Source organism: Ranitomeya variabilis, chromosome 2 (assembly GCF_051348905.1).
Source record: "Ranitomeya variabilis isolate aRanVar5 chromosome 2, aRanVar5.hap1, whole genome shotgun sequence".
Taxonomy (NCBI): domain Eukaryota; kingdom Metazoa; phylum Chordata; class Amphibia; order Anura; family Dendrobatidae; genus Ranitomeya; species Ranitomeya variabilis.
Genome location: NC_135233.1, coordinates 390,322,735 through 390,348,172, shown reverse-complemented (window position 1 = coordinate 390,348,172; position 25,438 = coordinate 390,322,735). Strand labels below are relative to the sequence as shown.

At 44.5% G+C, this 25,438-nt stretch overlaps 1 protein-coding gene across 3 annotated transcripts in view; it reads right to left on the bottom strand.

Moving 5' to 3' along the window:
• LOC143806264 (connector enhancer of kinase suppressor of ras 2-like) overlaps window positions 1-25,438 on the bottom strand; it is a 585,904-nt gene that overhangs the window by 521,890 nt on the left and 38,576 nt on the right. The window contains exon 1 of one of the 3 annotated variants that reach the window (XM_077286471.1): window positions 3,859-4,440. The exons of 1 other annotated variant lie outside the window; for it this stretch is intronic. In XM_077286471.1, coding sequence (XP_077142586.1) covers window positions 3,859-3,922 — 64 coding nt within the window. In that variant the 5' untranslated portion in view covers window positions 3,923-4,440. Of the gene's footprint in view, window positions 1-3,858; window positions 4,441-25,438 lie in introns of those variants that run through there. One more of the 3 variants, XM_077286469.1, reaches the window with a different exon arrangement.

Below are 25,438 nucleotides of genomic sequence, written 5' to 3'. Positions count from 1 at the left end.
GGGGATAATACACGGATATAATGTACTGTAACGTGTGTACATAGAGGGGATAATACACAGATATAAAGTACTGTAACGTGTGTACATAGAGGGGATAATACACAGATATAAAGTACTGTAACATGTGTACATAGAGGGGATAATACACGGATATAATGTACTGTAACGTGTGTACATAGAGAGAATAATACATGGATATATTGTACTGTAATATGTGTACATAGAGGAGATAATACACGGATATATTGTACTGTAACGTGTGTACATAGAAGGGATAATACACATATATAATGTAGTGTAACGTGTGTACATAGAGGAGATAATACACGGATATAATGTACTGTAACGTGTGTATATAGAGGGGATAATACACGGATATAATGTATTGTAACATGCGTACATACACTGTGTTCCAAATTATTATGCAAATTGGATTTAAGTGTCAAAAAGATTTGTTTTGTTTTTCAAATAAACTCATGGATGGTATTGTGTCTCAGGGCTCAATGGATCACTGAAATCAATCTTAAACACATGTGATAATTAGTTTTCCAGGTGATTCTAATTAAAGGAAAACTACTTAAAAATGATGTTCCACATTATTAAACAGGCCACAGGTTTGAAGCAATATGGGAAATAAAAAGGATCTCTCTGCTGCTGAAAAGTGTTTAATAGTGCAATGCCTTGGACAAGGTATGAAAACATTAGATATTTCACGAAAAATTAAGAGTGTTCATCATACTGTGAAGAGATTTGTGACTGAAACAGAGCACAGAGTTCATGCAGATAAAAGCATAATGAGGAAGGTTTCTGCCAGACAAATTCATTGGACTAAGAGAGCAGCTGCCAAAATATCACTACAAAGCAGAAAACAGTTATTTGAAGCTGCTGGTGCCTCTGGAGTCCCTCGAACCTCAAGGTATAGGATCCTTCAAAGGCTTGCTGTGGTGCATAAACCTACTATTCGGCCACCTCTAAACAGTGTTCACAAGCAGAAATGGTTGCAGTGGGCCCAGACATACATGAAGACTAATTTTCAAACAGTCTTGTTTACTGATAAGTGTCGAACAACCCTGGATGGTCCAGATGGATGGAGTAGTGGATGGTTGGTGGAATGCCACCATGTCCCAACAAGGCTGCGACGTCAGCAAGGAGGTGGAGGAGTCATGTTTTGGGCCAGAATAATGGGGAAACAGCTGATAGGGCCCCTTAAGTTTCTGAAGGTGTGAAAATGACCTCTGCAAAGTATATAGAGTTTCTGACTGACAACTTTCTTCCATGGTATAAAAAGCAGAAACGTGCCATCAGGAGCAAAATCATCTTCATGCTGACAATGCACCACCTCATGCTGCAAAGAAAACCTCTCAGTCATTGGCTGCTATGGGCATAAAAGGAGATAAACTTATGGTGTGGCCACCATCTTCCCCTGACCTCAACCCTATAGAGAACCTTTGGATTATCATTAAGCAAAAGATCTATGAGGGTGGGAGGCAGTTCACATCTAAACAGCAGCTCTGGGAGGCTATTCTGACTTCATGCAAAGAAATACAACCAGCAACTCTCCAAAAACTCACAAGTTCAGTGGATGCAAGAATTGTGAAGGTGATATAAAAGAAGGGTTCCTATGTTAACATGTAACTTGGCCTGTTTAGGATGTTTTGGAGTTAAATAGCTTTTTGTTCAGTGAATGTAACCTCCTAATGCTGCAAATTCCACAAATGAGCATTTTCAGTTCCTTTCTACTGTGCCTAATAATTTGGAACAGTGCATTTTGAGTTTTTATTCATTTTGGTGATTATACTGTTTTCATTGGGAGGTTTCTTCAATAAAATTTGATGTATACGCTAACGGGTGATGACTTTTATTAGACCGATTGTCATTTGCACCGACCATTTAGGAAAATCAGAGAAAAATTTTATTTGCATAATAATTTGGAACATGGTGTAGAGGGGATAATACGCGGATATAATGTACTGTAACGTGTGTACATAGAGGGGATAATACACGGATATAATGTACTGTAACGTGTGTACATAGAGGGGATAATACACGGATATAATGTACTGTAACGTGTGTACATAGAGGGGATAATACACGGATATATGACATGCTGTGGAAAGTAAAATGCTGAGAATCAGTGTGGAATTCTCCGCAGCAGGGGCACACGAATTCTGGATTCCCATTGATTAACATTGCCTGAGCAACGCTTTGCAGATTTGGTGCAAATCCACGAGGAAAAAACTCTGCGGATCCGCAACAAAATGTGCAACATGTGCACATAGCCTAATAGTTTTAAGGATGTTGTAGAGTTAAGTCCATCGAGTTCAATCGATAGCCCAAAATGTTGATCCAGAGGAAGCAAAGGCCTCATGGGGCAGAGATTAACAGCTGGTAATACACCCGCTGTAATGTACTGTGATTTAATATATGCACATAGGGCAAAAAAAAAACAACTTTTATACTGTACTGTACCATAATATTTGCACATAGAGCAGAAAATACACACAATAATATCACTTAATATAATATGCATAGAGAACAAACATTTCATGAAATATCATAATATAATTTATACAAAGAAATGTAATATAAAACACTATAAAGCCATATTTATTTTTAGTGAGTAGATATTATAAGTGATATCTAATAATAGATACTGTAGTGTAATAACTACACCGAGCGCATGTGATATATAATATATTCGACACATAGGAAGGGAGGAAATATTAAATGTAACAGAATGCAATGTGAAGGATACAATAAATCCATCCAAACATACAGTACATGAGATCTAGATCTGGAATATGGAGACAGCAAGTAGTGATCTGGTCATTACAGGGGAGAATACATGTAGGATATATATATATATATATATATATATATATATATTATAATTTCGCACTACTATAACACTACATTCACATTCCGTCAGTGCGGACACCTGGACCCCACATGTACAGCAAGAGGTGACGGTCACTGATAGCAAACACATCTGTATATATACCATCCATAGGATATGTTCCCCATATACTCCGGATAATGGGGGACCACACAGTGCTGAACCCACATGCATCATCCCACTACACACCTATATATGATTTAGTATCTCAGCTCTTTCTTCTACATACTGTGTGCAGATCTTCTTACATAGATAAGAGATACATAGAGAGATACAATGTATCTACTTGTTACAGATGTTACACATCACTCTGAGCTGTAGACATATATACTGTATAATGCACATTTCCCATATAGCACCGACATATTGTGCAGCTTTGCACCCCGGTTACACCAGGATCTAGATGGAGCCATTCCTGGATACATTCTCCTGGAGCTGGAGATTCCCACACAGCAGCAGCCAATGACAGAGGCTGCAATCACTATATGATATGTCATGTATCCAATGAAGGGAGCTGCCAATTATCACCTGCCACTTATTGTATCACCCAGCGCAGCCCTGGAACAAGCACAGCAATCCCTGTGATTTCAGCTGATACACTGTCTCTGTCCAGGGTGCTGATCCATAGGAGCTGCCTATGGTGCATGCAGGATCCCTGCCCACATTCTGCTCAGGAGGCACCAATGTGGCAGCACAACTCCAGCTCTATCTGCTTCCCCAGCAGCTCCTGCTCTGCAGCCAGGAAATATATATATATATATATATATATATATATATATATATATATATATATATATATATATATATATATATATATATATATATATATATATACACATACATATATATATACATATATACACACACACACCACACATTGCAGGATCCATAGACTGCTGATGATTGTGCATGGCAGGGAGATCTCCCAGCAAAAAATCCAGCAGAAGAAAATGGTACTGTACCTTTCATCCAGTCCACCACTTGCTTGGCGCTCCACTTGCTTATGGGTTCCATTACTAAAGCCATCCCACTGTGAGTTTTAATCACCCAGATGCAGAGAGAAAGGCGGCGGTGGCAGCAGCAATGCACAGAATTAGAGGGGTCTCTTCAGAGCATGGCTGGATGGGGATGCTCCAGCCAAGATGCAGCCCTGTCCCTCCAGGATTCGCCTGCACTGATTCAGTAATGTATAAAATTACACTGCTTGATGTGCTCTAGCACCTCCCCCACTGCACACAGGCAGCCTGGAGCACAGGGAGTGAGGGGAGCAGTGCTGCAGTACAGTGCCAGTGTGTGCTCATGCTTCCCACAGTCACAGCGGCATCTCCTGACACCACTACTACTACTACTACTACCACCCCCAAGTGCATGTGTGTGCGACCCATGCACAGGAGAGGAACATGGCAGCTGCCGCTCAGCCCCCGCTGGAGGCCTGACACCCTCCTCCCCTACAAGGACTGATATCAGGCACCCCCAGAAAAGGAGGGAAAGATGGGGAGGGGGTCTACACCATACCCTGCCCAGTAGAAGGAGGGAAGACTGAGCTGGAGAGCATTGGCTGATGCTGAGGATGGCAGAGGAGGCATATAGGTGGCCGGGCGGACATTCCAGCCACCATCCTGATACTTCTCTAACTCCATGGGGAGAGACCTTGCTTGAACTCCAGCAATCAGGCGAACGGTAACAAACTGGAAAAGATCTGATAACATTATAGTTTCCGCAATGAATAATAAAGAGTAAAAAAAAAAAACAGATACAAAGTGGCCAATAAGTAGGTATAGGAATGTTGCAACGTCGGTGGAAGAGGATTCCAAAAGTTACGAGATAAAACATTGTGAAATGTAAATGTAATAAAATGAAAACAAACTTCTCTTGTCAATGTTAAGATACCCATAAAATCTGCTATGATAAACTAAACTGATTCAAATGTTTACCTCCTAACACCCTGAATGTGACCAACTCATTGCCATAGAGGAGACGGCGAACCAACCCTACCCAGAACAGGCAAATTACAATTAAACACACTGCTCAAAAAAATAAAGGGAACACTTACAGAATCTAACTCCAAGTAAATCAAACTTCTGTGAAATCAAACTGCCCACTTAGGAAGCAACACTGATTGACAATTTCACATGCTGTTGTGCAAATGGAATAGACAACAGATGGAAATTATTGGCAATTATCAAGACACCCTCAATAAAGGAGTGGTTCTGCAGGTGGGGACCACAGACCACATCTCAGTACCAATGCTTTCTGGCTAATGTTTTGGTCACGTTTGAATGTTGGTTGTGCTTTCACACTCGTGGTAGCATGAGACGGACTGTACAACCCACACAAGTGGCTCAGGTAGTGCAGCTCATCCAGGATGGAACATCAATGCGAGCTGTGGCAAGAAGGTTTGCTGTGTCTGTCAGCGTAGTGTCCAGAGGTTGGAGGCACTACCAGGAGACAGGCCAGTACACCAGGAGATGTGGAGGGGGCCGTAGGAGGGCAACAACCCAGCAGCAGGACCGCTATTTCAGCCTTTGTGCAAGGAGGAACAGGAGGAGCACTGCCGGAGCCCTGCAAAATGACCTCCAGCAGGCCACAAATGTGCATGTGTCTGCACAGTTAGAAACCGACTCCATGAGGATGGTTTGAGTGCCCGACGTCCACAGATGGGGGTTGTGCTCACAGCCCAACAACGTGCAGGACGTTTGAAATTTGCCTCAGAACACCAGGATTGGCAAATTCACCACTGGTGCCCTGTGCTCTTCACATATGAAAGCAGGTTCACACTGAGCACATGTGACAGACGTGACAGAGTCTGTAGACATCGTGGAGAGCGATCTGCTGCCTGCAACATCCTTCAGCATGACCGGTTTGGCAGTTGATCAGTAATGGTGTGGGGTGGCATTTCTTTGGAGGGCCGCACAGCCCTCCATGGCCTTGCCAGAGGTAGCCTGACTGGCATTAGGTACCATGATGAGATCCTCAGACCCCTTGTGAGACCATATGCTGGTGCGGTTGGCCCTGGGTTCCTCCTAATGCAGGACAATGCCAGACCTCATGTGGCTGGAGTGTGTCAGCACTATATAATGAATATTTACAACAGGAATATTTCATTCGGTGATATCAAGGATGTGGGATTTAAGTGCTCCCTTTATTTTTTTGAGCAGTGTATATGTTATGGGGTAATAAATATGAAAGAATATATGGAACAAAGCAGTAAAAAAAATCTGTCACATTTTACAACGTATCACTCTGTATACTTAATGTCTACGTCACCAATGGACATGAAATTACTTGTATAAAAAAGGTAACTTCAAATCTCAGACAGAAGAGTATAAACTTATGACAACCTTTGAAACTCTCAGTGCAGGAATGAATGTGTCGCAAGGATTGATGTCTTTTTAAATCAATTGAGGAATTTGCTCCTCAGACATTGTGGGGGTATCACAACACAGAACCAGAACCCAATCGGAGGACAATAATGAGTGTAAATGTTTTATCTATGACCTGTTCCAATATTTATGGCCACAGCTATTTATCCCTCTCTCATAATGTGCTGTGCAAAAATATGATTCTTCAGATTTTATATTACCGTAGTTTATGCCTGATGAAGAGACCTGAGTAGTCTCGAAAGCTTGAAATTTGTTACCATCGTTCATTTAGCCATTAACCCCTTCATGACCCAGCCTATTTTGGCCTTAATGACCTGGCCGTTTTTTGCAATTCTGACCAGTGTCCCTTTATGAGGTAATAACTCAGGAACGCTTCAACGAATCCTAGCGATTCTGAGATTGTTTTTTCGTGACAAATTGGGCTTCATGTTAGAGGTAAATTTAGGTCGATAATTTCTGAGTTTATTTGTGAAAAAAACGGAAATTTGGCAAAAATTTTGAAAATTTCACAATTTTCACATTTTGAATTTTTATTCTGTTAAACGAGAGAGTTATGTGACACAAAACAGTTAATAAATAACATTACCCACATGTCTACTTTACATCAGCACAATTTTGGAAACAAATTTTTTTTTTGCTAGGAAGTTATAAGGGTTAAAATTTGACCAGTGATTTCTCATTTTTACAACAAAATTTACAAACCATTTTTTTTAGGGACCACCTCACATTTGAAGTCATTTTGAGGGTTCTATATGGCTGAAAATACCCAAAAGTGACACCATTCTAAAAACTGCACCCCTCAAGGTGCTCAAAACCACATTCAAGAAGTTTATTAACCCTTCAGGTGTTTCACAGCAGCAGAAGCAACATGGAAGTAAAAAATGAACATTGAACTTTTTAGTCACAAAAATAATATTTTAGCAACAATTTTTTTATTTTCCCAAGGGTAAAAGGAGAAACTGGACCACGAACGTTGTTGGCCAATTTGTCCTGAGTACGCTGATACCTCATATGTGGGGGTAAACCACTGTTTGGGCGCACGGCAGGGCTCGGAAGGGAAGGAGCGCCATTTGACTTTTTGAATGAAAAATTGGCTCCAATCTTTAGCGGACACCATGTCGCGTTTGGAGAGCCCCCGTGTGCCTAAACATTGGAGCTCCCCTACAAGTGACCCCATTTTGGAAACTAGACTCCCCAAGGATCTTATCTAGAAGCATAGTGAGCACTTTAAACTCCCAGGTGCTTCACAAATTGATCCGTAAAAATGAAAAAGTACTTTTTTTTCACAAAAAAATTATTTTAGCCTCAATTTTTTCATTTTCACATGGGCAACAGGATAAAATGGATCCTAAAATTTGTTGGACAATTTCTCCTGAGTACATCGATACCTCACATGTGGGGGTAAACCACTGTTTGGGCACATGGTAAGGCTCGGAAGGGAAGGAGCGCCATTTGACTTTTTGAATGAAAAATTATCTCCATCGCTAGCGGACACCATGTCACGTTTGGAGAGCCCCTGTGTGCCTAAACATTGGAGCTCCCCCACAAGTGACCCCATTTTGGAAACTAGACCCCCCAAGGAACTTATCTAGAAGCATAGTGAGCACTTTAAACCCTCAGGTGCTTCACAAATTGATCCGTAAAAATGAAAAAGTACTTTTTTTTCACACAAAATTTCCTTTAGCCTCAATTTTTTCATTTTCACATGGGCAACAGGATAAAATGGATCCTAAAATTTGTTGGGCAATTTCTCCTGAGTACGCCGATACCTCATATGTGGGGGTAAACCACTGTTTGGGTGCACGGCAAGGCTCGGAAGGGGAGGCGCGCCATTTGACTTTTTGAATGGAAAATTAGCTCCAATCGTTAGCGGACACCATGTCGCGTTTGGAGAGCCCCTGTGTGCCTAAACATTGGAGCTCCCCCACAAGTGACCCCATTTTGGAAACCAGACCTCCCAGGGAACTAATCTAGATGTGTGCTGAGCACTTTGAACCCCCAAGTGCTTCACAGAAGCTTAGAACGCAGAGCCATGAAAATAAAAAATAATTTTTCTTTTCTCAAAAATGATTTTTTAGCCCACAATTTTTTATTTTCCCAAGGGTAACAGGAGAAATTAGACCCCAAAAGTTGTTGTCCAGTTTCTCCTGAGTACGCTGATACCCCATATGTGGGGGTAAACCACTGTTTTGGCACACGGCGGGGTTCGGAAGGGAAGTAGTGACGTTTTGAAATACAGACTTTGATGGAATGCTCTGCGGGCATCAGGTTGCATTTGCAGAGCCCCTGATGTGCCTAAACAGTAGGAACTCCCCACAAGTGACCCCATTTTGGAAACTAGACCCCCAAAGGAACTTATCTAGATGTGTGGTGAGCACTTTGAACCCCCCAAGTGCTTCACAGAAGTTTATAACGCAGAGCCATGAAAATAAAAAATAATTTTTCTTTTCTCAAAAATGATTTTTTACCCACAATTTTTTATTTTCCCAAGGGTAACAGGAGAAATTAGACCCCAAAAGTTGTTGTCCAGTTTCTCCTGAGTACGCTGATACCCCATATGTGGGGGTAAACCACTGTTTTGGCACACGGCGGGGTTCGGAAGGGAAGTAGTGACGTTTTGAAATGCAGACTTTGATGGAATGCTCTGCGGGCATCAGGTTGCATTTGCAGAGCCCCTGATGTGCCTAAACAGAAGGAACTCCCCACAAGTGACCCCATTTTGGAAACTAGACCCCCAAGGGAACTTATCTAGATGTGTGGTGAGCACTTTGAACCCCCAAGTGCTTCACAGAAGTTTATAACGCAGAGCCGTGAAAATAATAAATGTGTTTCCTTTCCTCAAAAATATTTTTTTAGCCCAGAATTTTTTAATTTTCCCAAGGGTAACAGGAGAAATTTGACCCCAAAAGTTGTTGACCAGTTTCTCCTGAGTATGCTGATACCCCATATGTGGGGGTAAACCACTGTTTGGGCACATGCCGGGGCTCGGAAGGGAAGTAGTGACGTTTTGGAATGCAGACTTTGATGGAATGGTCTGCGGGCATCATGTTACGTTTGCAGAGCCCCTGATGTGCCTAAACAGTAAAAAAACCCCATAAGTGACCCCATTTTGGAAACTAGACCCCCCCCCAAGGAACTTATCTAGATGTGTGGTGAGCACGTTCAACCCCCAAGTGCTTTACAGAAGTTTACAACGCAGAGCCGTGAAAATAAAAAAAACATTTTTGTTTCCTCAAAAAAGATGTTTTAGCAAGCAATTTTTTATTTTCACAAGGGTAACAGGAGAAATTGGACCCCAAAAGTTGTTGTCCAGTTTGTTGTGAGTACGCTGATACCCCATATGTGGGGGTAAACCACTGTTTGGGCGCACGTCAGGGCTCGGAAGGGAAGTAGTGACATTTGAAATGCAGACTTTGATGGAATGGTCTGCGGGCGTCACGTTGCATTTGCAGAGCCCCTGATGTGCCTAAACAGTAGAAACACCCCACAAGTGACCCCATTTTGGAAACTAGACCCCCCAAGGAACTTATCTAGATGTGTGGTGAGCACGTTCAACCCCCAAGTGCTTCACAGAAGTTTACAACGCAGAGCCGTGAAAATAAAAAATCATTTTTCTTTCCTCAAAAAAGATGTTTTAGCAAGCAATTTTTTATTTTCACAAGGGTAACAGGAGAAATTGGACCCCAAAAGTTGTTGTCCAGTTTGTTGTGAGTACGCTGATACCCAATATGTGGGGGTAAACCACTGTTTGGGCGCATGTCAGGTCTCGGAAGAGAAGTAGTGACATTTGAAATGCAGACTTTGATGGAATGGTCTGCGGGCGTCACGTTGCATTTGCAGAGCCCCTGATGTGCCTAAACAGTAGAAACTCCCCAAAAGTGACCCCATTTTGGAAACTAGACCCCCCCAAGGAACTTATCTAGATGTGTGGTGAGCACTTTCAACCCCCAAGTGCTTCACAGAAGTTTATAACGCAGAGCCGTGAAAATAATAAATGTGTTTCCTTTCCTCAAAAATATTTTTTTAGCCCAAAATTTTTTAATTTTCCCAAGGGTAACAGGATAAATTTGACCCCAAAAGTTGTTGACCAGTTTCTCCTGAGTATGCTGATACCCCATATGTGGGGGTAAACCACTGTTTGGGCACATGCCGGGGCTCGGAAGGGAAGTAGTGACGTTTTGGAATGCAGACTTTGATGGAATGGTCTGCGGGCATCATATTACGTTTGCAGAGCCCCTGATGTGCCTAAACAGTAAAAACCCCCCATAAGTGACCCCATTTTGGAAACTAGACCCCCCAAGGAACTTATCTAGATGTGTGGTGAGCACGTTCAACCCCCAAGTGCTTCACAGAAGTTTACAACGCAGAGCCGTGAAAATAAAAAAAACATTTTTGTTTCCTCAAAAAAGATGTTTTAGCAAGCAATTTTTTATTTTCACAAGGGTAACAGGAGAAATTGGACCCCAAAAGTTGTTGTCCAGTTTGTTGTGAGTACGCTGATACCCCATATGTGGGGGTAAACCACTGTTTGGGCGCACGTCAGGGCTCGGAAGGGAAGTAGTGACATTTGAAATGCAGACTTTGATGGAATGGTCTGCGGGCGTCACGTTGCATTTGCAGAGCCCCTGATGTGCCTAAACAGTAGAAACCCCCCATAAGTGACCCCATTTTGGAAACTAGACCCCCCAAGGAACTTATCTAGATGTGTGGTGAGCACGTTCAACCCCCAAGTGCTTCACAGAAGTTTACAACGCAGAGCCGTGAAAATAAAAAATCATTTTTCTTTCCTCAAAAAAGATGTTTTAGCAAGCAATTTTTTATTTTCACAAGGGTAACAGGAGAAATTGGACCCCAAAAGTTGTTGTCCAGTTTGTTGTGAGTACGCTGATACCCCATATGTGGGGGTAAACCACTGTTTGGGCGCACGTCAGGGCTCGGAAAGGAAGTAGTGACATTTGAAATGCAGACTTTGATGGAATGGTCTGCGGGCGTCACGTTGCATTTGCAGAGCCCCTGATGTGCCTAAACAGTAGAAACTCCCCACAAGTGACCCCATTTTGGAAACTAGACCCCCCAAGGAACTTATCTAGATGTGTGGTGAGCACTTTCAACCCCCAAGTGCTTCACAGAAGTTTATAATGCAGAGCCGTGAAAATAAAAAATAATTGTTCTTTCCTCAAAAATTATGTTTTAGCAAGTAATTTTTTATTTTTGCAAGGGTAACAGGGGAAATTGGACCCTGACAGTTGTTCCCCAGTTTGTCCTGAGTACGCTGGTACCCCATATGTGGGGGTAAACCACTGTTTGGGCGCATGTCAGGGCTTGGAAGGGAGGGAGCACCATTTGACTTTTTGAACGCAAGATTGGCTGGAATCAATGGTGGTGCCATGTTGCGTTTGGAGACCCCTGATGTGCCCAAACAGTGGAAACCCCTCAATTCTAACTTCAACACTAACCCCAACACACCCCTAACCATAATCCCAACTGTAGCCATAACCCTAATCACAACCCTAACCCAAACACACCCCTAACCACAACCCTAACCCCAACACACCCGTAACCCTATTCCCAACCCTAACCCTAATCCTAACCCTAATCCCAACCCTAACCCTAATCCCAACCCTAACCACAACTGTAACCCCAACACACTCCTAACCCTATCCGTAACCCTAAACACAAGCCTAATCTTAACCCTATTTCCAACCCTAGCCCTAATTCCAACCCTAACTCTAATTCCAACCCTAACCCTAAGGCTATGTGCCCACGTTGCGGATTCGTGTGAGATTTTTCCGCACGATTTTTGAAAAATCTGCAGGTAAAAGGCACTGCGTTTTACCTGTGGATTTACAGCGGATTTCCAGTGTTTTTTTGTGCGGATTTCACCTGCGGATTCCTATTGAGGAACAGGTGTAAAACGCTGCGGAATCCGCACAAAGAATTGACATGCTGCGGAAAATACAACCCAGAGTTTCCACACAGAATTTTCCGCACCATGGGCACAGCGGATTTGGTTTTCCATAGGTGTACATGGTACTGTAAACCTGATGGAAGACTGCTACGAATTCGCAGCGGCCAATCCGCTGCGGATCCGTGGCCAATCCGCTGCGGATCCGCGGCCAATCCGCTGTGGATCCGTTGCCAATCCGCTGCGGATCCGCGGCCAATCCGCTGCAGATCCGCAGCCAAATCCGCACTGTGTGCCCATGCCCTAACCCTACCCCTAACCCTACCCCTAACCCTACCCCTAGTTCTAACCCTAGTTCTAACCCTAACCCTAGTGGTAAAAGAAAAAAATATATTTTCTTTTTTTTATTATTGTCCCTACCTATGGGGGTGATAAAGGGGGGGGGTCATTTACGATTTTTTTTATTTTGATCACTGTGATAGGTTATATCTCAGTGATCAAAATATACCTGGAACGAATCTGCCGGCCGGCAGATTCGGCGGGCGCACTGCGCATGCGCCCGCCATTTTGGAAGATGGCGGCGCCCATGGAGAAGACGGATGGACACCGGGAGCCTCGGTAAGTATAAGGGGATGGAGATCGGGGCACGGGGGGCGACGGAGCACGGGGGGGTGGCATAGGAGCACAGGGGGAGCGGACAGGAGGACGGGGGAGCGGAGCACAAGACGGAGGGGAGCGGACCACAGATCGGTGGCTTGGGGAGGCGATCGGTGGGATGGGGGGGTCACATCAGTGTTTCCAGCCATGGCCGATGATATTGCAGCATCGGCCATGGCTGGATTGTAATATTTCACCAGTTTTTTAGGTGAAATATTACAAATCGCTCTGATTGGCAGTTTCACTTTCAACAGCCAATCAGAGCGATCGTAGCCACGGGGGGGTGAAGTCACCCCCCCTGAGCTGAAGTACCACTCCCCCTGTCCCTGCAGATCGGGTAAAATTGGAGTTAACCCTTTCACCCGCTCTGCAGGGACGCGATCATTCCATGATGCCACATAGGCGTCATGGGTCGGATTGGCACAGGTTTTCATGACGCCTACGTGGCGTCAAAGGTCAGGAAGGGGTTAAAAGGTATCAACCACCGAAGACTCAATTCTAAATATTTTTTTACGTCACCAATGAAACTTATAATAAAGGTCACACGTAGAGCAATATTGCACATACATTACATATCCTGTACTAATCGTGAATTACATCTAGTATTATACTCCAGAGCTGCACTCACTATTCTGCTGGTGCAGTCACTGTGTACATACATTACATTACTGATCCTGAGTTTCATCCTGTATTGTACTCCAGAGCTGCACTCACTATTCTGCTGGTGCAGTCACTGTGTACATACATTACTGATTCTGAATTACATCCTGTATTATACACCAGAGCTGCACTCACTATTCTGCTGGTGCAGTCACTGTGTACATACATTACATTACTGATCCCGAATTACGTCCTGTATTATACTCCAGAGCTGCACTCACTATTCTGCTGGTGCAGTCACTGTGTACATTCATTACATTACTGATCCTGAGTTACATCCTGTATTATACTCCAGAGCCGCACTCAGTATTCTGCTGGTGCAGTCACTGTGTACATACATTACTGATCGTGAGTTACATCCTGCATTATACTCCAGAGCTGCACTCACTATTCTGCTGGTGCAGTCACTGGGTACATACATTACATTACTGATCCTGAGTTACATCTTGTATTATACTCCAGAGCTGCACTAACTATTCTGCTGGTGCAGTCACTGTATACATACATTATATTACTGATCCTGAGTTACATCCTGTATTATACTCCCGAGCTGCACTTACTATTCTGCTGGTGCAGTCACTGTGTACATACATTACATTACAGATCCTGATTTACATCCTGTATTACATCCTGTAAAGAATCTGAAGACCCACCTCTTCCGACAAGCCTACAACCTGCAGTAACCACCGATCGACCAAACCGCTGCATGACCAGCTCTACCCTCACTTACTGTATCCTCACCCATCCCTTGTAGATTGTGAGCCTTCGCGGGCAGGGTCCTCTCTCCTACTGTACCTATTATGACTTGTATTGTTCAAGATTATTGTACTTGTTTTTATTATGTATACCCCTCCTCACTTGTAAAGCGCCATGGAATAAATGGCGCTATAACAATAAATAATAATAATAATAATTATACGTCAGAGCTGCACTCACTATTCTGCTGGCGCAGTCACTGTGTACATATATTACATTACTGATCCTGAGTTACATCCTGTATTATACGTCAGAGCTGCACTCACTATTCTTCTGGTGCAGTCACTGTGTACATACATTACATTACTGATCCTGATTTACATCCTGTATTATATGTCAGAGCTGCACTCACTATTCTGCTTGTGCAGTCACTGTGTACATACATTACATTACTGATCCTGAGTTACCTCCTGTATTATACTCCAGAGCTGCACTCACTATTCTGCTGGTGCAATCACTGTGTACATACATTACATTACTGATCCTGAGTTACCTCCTGTATTATACTCCAGAGCTGCACTCACTATTCTGCTGGTGCAGTCACTGTGTACATACATTACATTACTGATCCTGGGTTACATCCTGTATTATACTCCAGAGCTGCACTCACTATTCTGCTGGTGCAGTCAATGTGTACATACATTACATTAGTGATCCTGAGTTACATCCTGTATTATACTCCAGAGCTGCACTCACTACTCTGCTGGTGCAGTCACTGTGTACATACATTACTGATCATGAGTTACATCCTGTATTATACCCCAGAGCTGCACTCACTAGTCTGCTGGTGCAGTCACTGTGTACATATATTACATTACTGGTCCTGAGTTACATCCTGCATTATACTCCAGAGCTGCACTCACTATTCTGCTGGTGCAGTCAATGTGTACATACATTACATTACTGATCATGAGTTACATCCTGTATTATACCCCAGAGCTGCACTCACTAGTCTGCTGGTGCAGTCACTGTGTACATATATTACATTACTGGTCCTGAGTTACATCCTGTATTATACTCCAGAGCTGCACTCACTATTCTGCTGGTGCAGTCACTGTGTACATACATTACATTACTGATCCTGAGTTACATCCTGTATTATACTCCAGAGCTGCACTCACAATTCTGCTGGTGCAGTCACTGTGTACATTCATTACATTACTGATCCGGAGTTACATCCTGTATTATACTCCAGAGCTGCACTCTCTATTCTGCTGGTGCAGTCACTGTGTACATACATTACATAACTTTTCCTGAGTTACATCCTGTATTATACCCCAGAGCTGCACTCACTAGGGTTGAGCGAAACGGGTCGGCAATTTTCAGAAGTCGCCGACTTTTGGCAAAGTCGGGTTTCATGAAACCCGACCCGACCCCTGTGTGGGGTCGGCCATGAAGTCGGCGATCTTCTGAATCTGGAATCGGAATTCCGATACCGATTCCCGATATGTTTAAGATATCGGGAATTGGTATCGGAATTCAGATTTAAGTGTAAAATAAAGAATTAAAATAAAAAATATCGCTATACTTACCCTCTGACGGGCCCTGGTACTAACCGGGAACCTTCCTTCCTTAGAATCAGCCTTCCAGGACCTTGCGGTGACGTCGCGGTGACGTCGCGGCTTGTGATTGGTCGCGCGGCCGCCCATGTGACCGCTCGCGCGACCAATCACAAGCCGCGACGTCACCGTGACGTCACCGAAGGTCCTGGAAGGGCTGATTCTTAGGAAGGAAGGCTGCCGGAACGAAGCCGAGGGTGAATATATTCCTATTAGGTATATACTCACCCTCGGACACGCCCTGCTTTTTTCCGGCAGCCTTCCTTCCTAAGAATCAGCCCTTCCAGGACCTTCGGTGACGTCACGGTGACGTCGCGGCTTGTGATTGGTCGCGCGAGCGGTCACATGGGCGGCCGCGCGACCAATCACAAGCCGCGACGTCACCGCGACGTCACCGCAAGGTCCTGGAAGGCTGATTCTAAGGAAGGAAGGTTCCCGGTTAGTACCAGGGCCCGTCAGAGGGTAAGTATAGCGATATTTTTTATTTTAATTCTTTATTTTACACTTAAATATGGATCCCAGGGCCTGAAGGAGAGTTTCCGCTCCTTCAGACCCTGGGAACCATTGGAAACCCAATGCACTGCATTGGGTTTCGAGTTTCGGCCGACCCCGACCCCGACTTTTTTATAGGATCGGCCGATTTCACTCGACCCGACTTTTGAAAAAGTCGGGTTTCGTGAAACCCGACCCGATCCTATAAAAGTAAAGGTCGCTCAACCCTAGCACTCACTAGTCTGCTGGTGCAGTCACTGTGTACATACATTACATTACTGATCCTGAGTTGCATCCTATAGATCTTTTATTATAATAAATGAAAAACATATCAATAGTAATAACAGAAACAAATCAGAAATATCAGCCAGAAATATAATCAGTACAATGAACACTGGTCCAGCCGCTCATTTCTCTCTTCTCACACATATTACACAGTATATACAGAATAATAACTACTTTGACCTTCTGGTCGGTCACCAAATAATAAACAAATAAAATAAATAATAGCAAAGAAAAACTATATACATAAACTTTTTTAAAAATTTTTAAATAAAATAACCATAAACTAAACAAATAAATACAATATTATTTTCAGATTGGAAACTTGTGGACTGAAGACACTGTATTTTGGCCATCTACATGGATTTGTTGTACCACCATGGATGTAAAGAATAAAAATAGTTTCATCGTTAACTTGCTTAGGTGATTTTTATAACCCACAACCTCAAATCATCACAAAACACAAACTATATAAATATATACAAGACTAAACTAAAGATCCCACACTCAAGCCCACCATTCCCAACCCCCACACTGACCTGAGAGCTGGTCCTGCGTCTCATGCCTCAGTCCATGTCCAACATCCATAGGCCAGATCAGTCAGTGCTAGTTTTCCCCCAAACACCCAGTGTCCCATAGTCCCACAAGATAAACCCACCGCCCCCCTTTTTTCACCACCCAACCTATCACCTACACCCAAATCTATATCTCTGTATACAATGTATACAATATATACAGCAGCACACACCACAATAATCACAAATCACGAAGCCCAAGTTCGGCACCTGCAGCCCTACATCACTGTATAATGATCAAACAAAGCAAAAATCTACAGTGTCAGCAGCAGCCCACCACCAGGAAAGGAGATGACCAGACTAGGGCACACTAAAAGAAAAGCCCCTCCAGAGGAGCGCGGCCCTCCGTGTGCCCAGCCGCCCATACTCCAGAGAGCGCACCTTCACCAGGTCACCGAGTATGGTCCTAAACACATCGTCCACTGGGAGGATTTTTCGTTGCGTCGATACTAAGCACCGTGCGTTCCACGTGTGATACCTAACCACTGCGCTAACTAGAAATAAGGTGCAGCGGTCCCGACCACCAAGGTCTCCGAATGCTCCATAGGCCCATTCCGCATAGGAGAGACCGGCCAGCCGAGACCAGCCAATGAAGGCGCCCACCCTGTTGTACACCTCTGTGTTGAAGGGACAATGAAGCAGGAAGTGGTCCATGCTTTCCAGCAAGGTACCACAATGCTCCCGAGGACAATTCCTGTCCTCAGAGCTCCTACACTTCAGATTGTCCCTCACACACAGTTTCCCATGGAAGCAGCGCCAAGCCAAGTCCCAAAACTTTGAGGGGATCCTGATAGAATTTAAAAGATGCAAACCCACCCCAAGATCCCGACTTGGGAAATCCCTGAGCGCCAGAGTCCTCTGCGAATTACCTTTACCTTCAGAACCAAGGTAGCATAAGCCAGGAGAATACCCACGGAGGAGCTCTCTCTTTCCCAAGGTTTGCAATATTGATCTTAACCCCTTTACCCCCAAGGGTGGTTTGCACGTTATGGACCGGGCCAATTTTTACAATTCTGACCACTGTCCCTTTATGAGGTTATAACTCTGGAACGCTTCAACGGATCCCAGTGATTCTGACAATGTTTTCTCATGACATATTGTACTTCATGATAGTGGTAAAAATTCTTTGATATTACCTGCGTTTATTTGTGAAAAAAACGGAAATTTGGCGATAATTTTGAAAATTTCGCAATTTTCCAACTTTGAATTTTTATGCAATTAAATCACAGAGATATGTCACACAAAATACTTAATAAGTAACATTTCCCAGATGTCTACTTTACATCAGCACAATTTTGGAACCAAAATTTTTTTTTGTTAGGGAGTTATAAGGGTTAAAAGTTGACCAGCAATTTCTCATTTTTACAACACCATTTTTTTTTAGGGACCACATCTCATTTTAAGTCATTTTGAGGGGTCTACATGATAGAAAATACCCAAGTATGACACCATTCTAAAAACTGAATCCCCTCAAGGTGCTCAAAACCACATTCAAGAAGTTTATTAACCCTTCAGGTGTTTCACAGGAATTTTTGGAATGTTTAAATAAAAATGAACATTTAACTTTTTTTCACAAAAAATTTACTGCAGCACCAATTTGTTTTATTTTACCAAGGGTAAGAGAAGAAATTGGACCCCAAAAGTTGTTTTACAATTTGTCCTGAGTACGCTGATACCCCAAATGTGGGGGTAAACCACTGTTTGGGCGCATGGGAGAGCTCGGAAGGGAAGGAGCGCCGTTTGACTTTTCAATGCAAAATTGACAGGAATTGAGATGGGACGCCATGTTGCGTTTGGAGAGCCACTGATGTGCCTAAACATTGAAACCCCCCACAAGTGACACCATTTTGGAAAGGAGACCCCCTAAGGAACTTATCTAGATGTGTGGTGAGCACTTTGACCCACCAAGGGCTTCACAGAAGTTTATAATGCAGAGCCGTAAAAATAAAACAAAAATTTTTCCCACAAAAATTATTTTTTAGCCCCCAGTTTTGTATTTTTCCGAGGGTAACAGGAGAAATTGGACCCCCAAAGATGTTGTCCAATTTGTCCTGAGTGCGCTGATACCCCATATGTGGGGGGGAACCACCATTTGGGCGCATGGGAGGGCTCGGAAGGGAAGGAGCGCCATTTGGAATGGAGACTTAGATGGAATGGTCTGCAGGCATCACATTGCGTTTGCAGAGCCCCTAATGTACCTAAACAGTAGAAACCCCCCACAAGTGACACCATTTTGGAAAGTAGACCCCCTAAGGAACTCATCTAGATGTGTTGTGAGAGCTTTGAACCCCCAAGTGTTTCACTACAGTTTATAACGCAGAGCCGTGCAAATAAAAAAAATATTTTTTTCCACAAAAATTATTTTTTAGCCCCCAGTTTTGTATTTTTCCAAGGGTAACAGGAGAAATTGGGCCCTAAATATTGTTGTCCAATTTGTCCTGAGTACGCTGATACCTGATATGTGGTGGGGAAACCACCGTTTGAGCCCATGGCAGAGCTCGGAAGGGAAGGAGCATCATTTGGAATGCAGACTTAGATGGATTGGTCTGCAGGCGTCACATTGCGTTTGCAGAGCCCCTAATGTACCTAAACAGTAGAAACCCCCCACAAGTGACCACATATTGGAAACTAGACCCCCCAAGGAACTTATCTAGATGTGTTGTGAGAACTTTGAGCCCCCAAGTGTTTCACTACAGTTTATAACGCAGAGCCGTGAAAATAAAAAATTCTTTTTTTTCCCACAAAAATTATTTTTTAGCCCCCAGTTTTGTATTTTCCCAAGGGTAACAGGAGAACTTGGACCCAAAAAGTTGTTGTCCAATTTGTCCTGAGTACGCTGATACCCCATATGTTGGGGTAAACCCCTGTGTGGGCAGACGGGAGAGCTCGGAAGGGAAGGAGCACTGTTTTACTTTTTCAATGCAGAATTGGCTGGAATTGAGATCGGACGCCATGTCGCGTTTGGAGAGCCCCTGATGTGCCTAAACAGTGGAAACCCCCCAATTATAACTGAAACCCTAATGCAAGCACACCCCTAACCCTAATCCCAACGGTAACCCTAACCACACCTCTAACCCAGACACACCCCTAACCCTAACCCCAACCCTATTCCCAACCGTAAATGTAATCCAAACCCTAAGTTTAGCCCCAACCCTAACTGTAGCCTTAACCCTAGCCCCAACCCTAACCCTAGCCCTAACCCTAACCCTAGGCCTAACCCTAACCCTAGCCCTAACCCTAGCCCTAACCCTAACCCTAGCCCCAACCCTAACCCTAACCCTAGCCCTAGCCCTAACCCTAACCCTAACCCTAGCCCTAGCCCTAACCCTAGCCCTAACCCTAGCCCTAACCCTAATCCTAACCCTAACCCTAGCCCTAATGGGAAAATGGAAATAAATAAGTTTTTTTAATTTTTTAATATTTCCCTAACTAAGGGGGTGATGAAGGGGGGTTTGATTTACTTTTATAGCGGTTTTTTTAGCGGATTTTTATGATTGGCAGCCGTCACACACTGAAAGACGCTTTTTATTGCAAAAAATATTTTTTGCGTTACCACATTTTGAGAGCTATAATTTTTCCATATTTGAGACCACAGAGTCATGTGAGGTCTTGTTTTTTGCGGGACGAGTTGACGTTTTTATTGGTAACATTTTCGGGCACGTGACATTTTTTGATAGCTTTTTATTCCGATTTTTGTGAGGCAGAATGACCAAAAACCAGCTATTCATGAAGTTCTTTTGGGGGAGGCGTTCTCTGAGGACTATAACTTTTAAATTTTTTTGCTGATGATGCTGTATGGCGGCTCTTTTTTTGCGGGACAAAATGACGCTTTCAGTGGTACCATGGTTATTTATATCTGTCTTTTTGATCGCGTTTTATTCCACTTTTTATTTGGAGGTATTATAATAAAGCGTTGTTTTTTGCCTTGTTTTTTTTTTTTCTTACGGTGTTTACTGAAGGGGTTAACTAGTGGGACAGTTTTATAGGTTGGGTCGTTACGGACGCGGCGATACTAAATAATATGTGTACTTTTATTGTTTTGTTTTTTTTATTTAGATAAAGAAATGTATTTATGGGAATAATATTTTTTTTTTTCTTTATTTAGGAATTTTTTTTTTTTTTTTTACACATGTGGAAATTTTTTTAAAAACTTTTTTACTTTGTCCCAGGGGGGGGGACATCACAGATCGGTGATCTGACAGTTTGCACAGCACTCTGTCAGATCACCGATCTGACTTAGAGCACTGCAGGCTTACCAGCGCCTGCTCTGACCAGGCACTCGGTAAGCCACCTCCCTCCCTGCAGGACCTGGATGCTGCGGCCATCTTGGATCCGGGACCTGCAGCGAGGAAGGAGGTAGGAGACCCTCGGAGCAACGCGATCACATTGTGTTGCTGCGGGGGTCTCAGGGAAGCCCGCAGGGAGCCCCCTCCCTGCGCGATGCTTCCCTGTACCGCCGGCACACCGCGATCATGTTTGATCGCGGTGTGCCGGGGGTTAATGTGCCGGGGGAGGTCCGTGACCGCTCCTGGCACATAGCGCCGGATGTCAGCTGCGATAGGCAGCTGACACCCGGCCGCGATCGGCCGCGCTACCCCCGTGAGCGTGGCCGATCGCGCTGGACGTACTATTCCATCCTTGGGAAGTAGGGCCCACCCCACATGAACGGAATAGTACGTCCAATGACAGAAAGGGGTTAATGAAGGTATCCACAAGGAATACAACAGGGTTGACCATACCCAACCCTCCTAGTCTCCTCGTACGGTAAGTAACCTCCCTCTTGGCCAGGTTCCGTCTATTCCCCCATAACAGTCGGAAGAACAAACTGTAGACCCTAGTCCAGAGAGATTCCGGCAAGATGCACACACTGCCCAGATAAATCAGTAAAGGTAGCAGGTAAGTTTTGATCAGATTTAACCTTTCCCTTAGGGTCAAAGACCAACCCTTCCATTGGTTCACCTTCTGAGTGGCGATCTCTAGCCTGCTGTCCCAATTTTGTTTGGGGTAATCCCCCTGGCCAAATTCGATGCCAAGGACTCTTGCAGAGAATTTGGGTCCAGGAAGGGTGTCCGGGAGATCAAAACCAGGATCTCCTCCTCACAGACAGAGACTCTTGCACTTATCCCGGTTGATCTTGGACCCGGATGCCTCCGAGTAGCGATCTACCTCTGACATCAGCCACCCTGCCTCCTCGTGAGAGGAAACAAACACAGTGACATCATCGGCATACACCACCAGTGGCTTCCGGTGCTGCCTGGTCCATCCCGATCCCGGCCAACGGTCCACAATCCACCCTCCTAAGAAGTGGGTCAATCGCAAACACGTACAGCAGCGGGCACAAATGATAACCCTGGTGAAACACCAGGCCCAACCTCAAAAGAGCTGCGAATCCAACCATTCACAAGCGGGAAACTCTCTGCCCCACTGTACAAGGTCTTAAGCCAATCAACAAACCCCCCCGGCAGGCCATATCTCAGAAGGACGGACCAGAGGTACTGTAATCATGATTAACCCGATCAAACGCTTTGCCTGGTCCAGTGACAGCATGGAAATAAATACATTTTTACAATTTTATTATTTTTCCCTAATTAAGGGGGTGATGAAGGGGGTCTGATTTACTTTTATAGCAGGTTTTGTAGCGGATTTTTATGATTGGCAACTGTCACACACTAAAAGACGCTTTTCATTGCAAAAAATAGTTTTTGCATCTCCACATTTTGAAAGCTGTAATTTTTTCATATTTTTGTCCACAGAGTCATGTGAGATCTTGTTTTTTGAGGGACAAGTTGACGTTTTTATTGGTACCATTTTTGGGCGCGTGACATTTTTTGATCGCTTTTTATTCCGATTTTTGTGAGGCAGAATTACCAAAAACCAGCTATTCATGAATTTCTTTTGGGGGGGCGTTTATACCGTTCCACGTTTGGTAAAATGGATAAAGCAGTTTTATTCTTCGGGTTAGTACAATTACAGCGATACCTCATTTATATCTTTTTTTATGTTTTGGCGGTTTTATACGATGAAAACTATTTTATATAAAAAATAATTATTTTTGCATCGCTTTATTCTGAGCACTATAACTTTTAAATTTTTTCGCTGATGATGCATGGCGGCTCGTTTTTTGCGGGACAAGATGACGTTTTGAGTAGTACCATGGTTATTTATATCAGTCTTTTTGATCACGTGTTATTCCACTTTTTGTTCGGCGGTATGATAATAAAGCGTTGTTTTTTGCCTCGGTTTTTTTTTCTAATGGTGTTCACTGAAGGGGTTAACTAGTGGGACAGTTTTATAGGTCAGGTTGTTACGGACTCGGCGATTCTAAATATGTGTAGTTTTATTGTTTTTTTTGTTTAGATAAAGAAATGTATTAAATGGAACAATATTTTTATTTTTTTTCATTATTTTGAAATTTTTTTTTTTTTTACACATGTAAATTTTTTTTTTACTTTGTCCCAGTGTGGGACATCACAGTATAGTGTCAGATCGCTGATCTGACACTTTGCAAAGCACTGTGTCAGATCAGCGATCTGACAAGCAGTGCTCCAGGCTTGCCAGCACCTGTTCTGACCAGGAGCTTGCAAGCCACCTCCCTGCAGGACCCGGAAGGAGCCCCGCGGCCATTTTAGATCCGGGGCCTGCAGGGAGGAGGACATGGGAGACCCTCTGAACAACGCAATCACTTTGCGTTGTTCCGAGGGTCTCAGGGAAGCGCGCAGGGAGCCCCCTCCCTGCGCGATGCTTCCCTATGCCGCCGGAATGCTGAGATCATGTTTGATCGCAGTGTTCCGGGGGTTAATGTGGCGGGAGCGGTCTATGACCACTCCTGGCACATAGCACAGGATGTCAGCTGTAATAATCAGCTGACACCGGGTGGCGATCGCCTATGATGTACCATCCCGTCCCTGGGAATTAAGTCCTACAGGGATCTACAGGGACATACACTGTATCCTGGAGAGGATGGGGCCCCTGGCAGAGACCTACAAGGCTACAAACTGTATTCTGGGGAGGATGGGGCCCCTGACAGATATCTACAGGGACATAGACGGTATCCTGGGGAGGATGGGGCCCCTGGCAGGGACCTACAGGGACATAGACTGTATCCTAGAGAAGATGGGGCCCCTGGCAGATATCTACAGGGACATAGACTGTATCCTGGGGAGGATGGGGCCCCTGGCAGGGACCTACAGGGACATAGACTGCATCCTGGAGAGGATGGGGCCCCTGGCAGATATCTACAGGGACATAGACTGTATCCTGGAGAGGATGTGGCCCCTGGCAGAGACCTACGGGGACATAGACTGTATCCTGGGGAGGGTGGGGCCCCTGACAGATATCTACAGGGACATAGACTGTATCCTGGAGAGGATGGGGCCCCTGACAGATATCTACAGGGACTTAGACTGTTTCCTGGAGAGGATGGGGCCCCTGACAGATATCTACAGGAACTTAGACTGTATCCTGAGGAGGGTGGGGCCCCTGACAGAGACCTATGGGGACATAGACTGTATCCTGGAGAGGATGGGGCCCCTGACAGATATCTACAGGGACATAGACTGTATTCTGGAGAGGATGGTGCCCCTGGCAGAGACCTACAGGGACATAGACTGTATCCTGGGGAGGATGGAGCCCCTGACAGATATTTACAGGGACATAGACTGTATCCTGGGGAGGATGGGGCCCCTGACAGATATCTCATACCTCCCAACCATCCCGTCCCGATTTTGACAGTCAGCCCCGCGATCCCGGGCAGGACATTAGTTTTCCCGCACTGGTTGGGAGGTGTGTATATCACCCGGTCAGCTCCCTGAGCCCCTGCACCTGCAGAGCAGCATATTGGCTGCTCTGTGCACACAGGACCTGTGATGAAGTCACAGGATGGGAAGCGTCAGGGGGTCACATGATCGGGAGGACCTCCGTGTACAGGACTCTGCTGGTTGTCATGGCGCTGGAGGAAGGTAAGCATATGTGTGAGGTCAGGAGGTGTTTACAGTGTGGATGTAGCAAAGCCGTGTGTGTAAGAGGTGTACGGAGCGGAGCAGCGTGTGAAAGGTGTATGGAGCGGAGTCGTGTGTGTAAGAGGTGTACGGAGCGGAGCAGCGTGTGAACGAGGTGTGCAGAGTGGAGCAGCGTGTGCAATGTGTATGGAGCAGAGCCGTGTGTGTACGAGGTGTATGGAGCAGAGCCGTGTGTGTACGAGGTGTATGGAGCGGAGCCGTGTGTGTACGAGATGTATGGAGAAGAGCCGTGTGTGTATGAGGTGTATGGAGCGG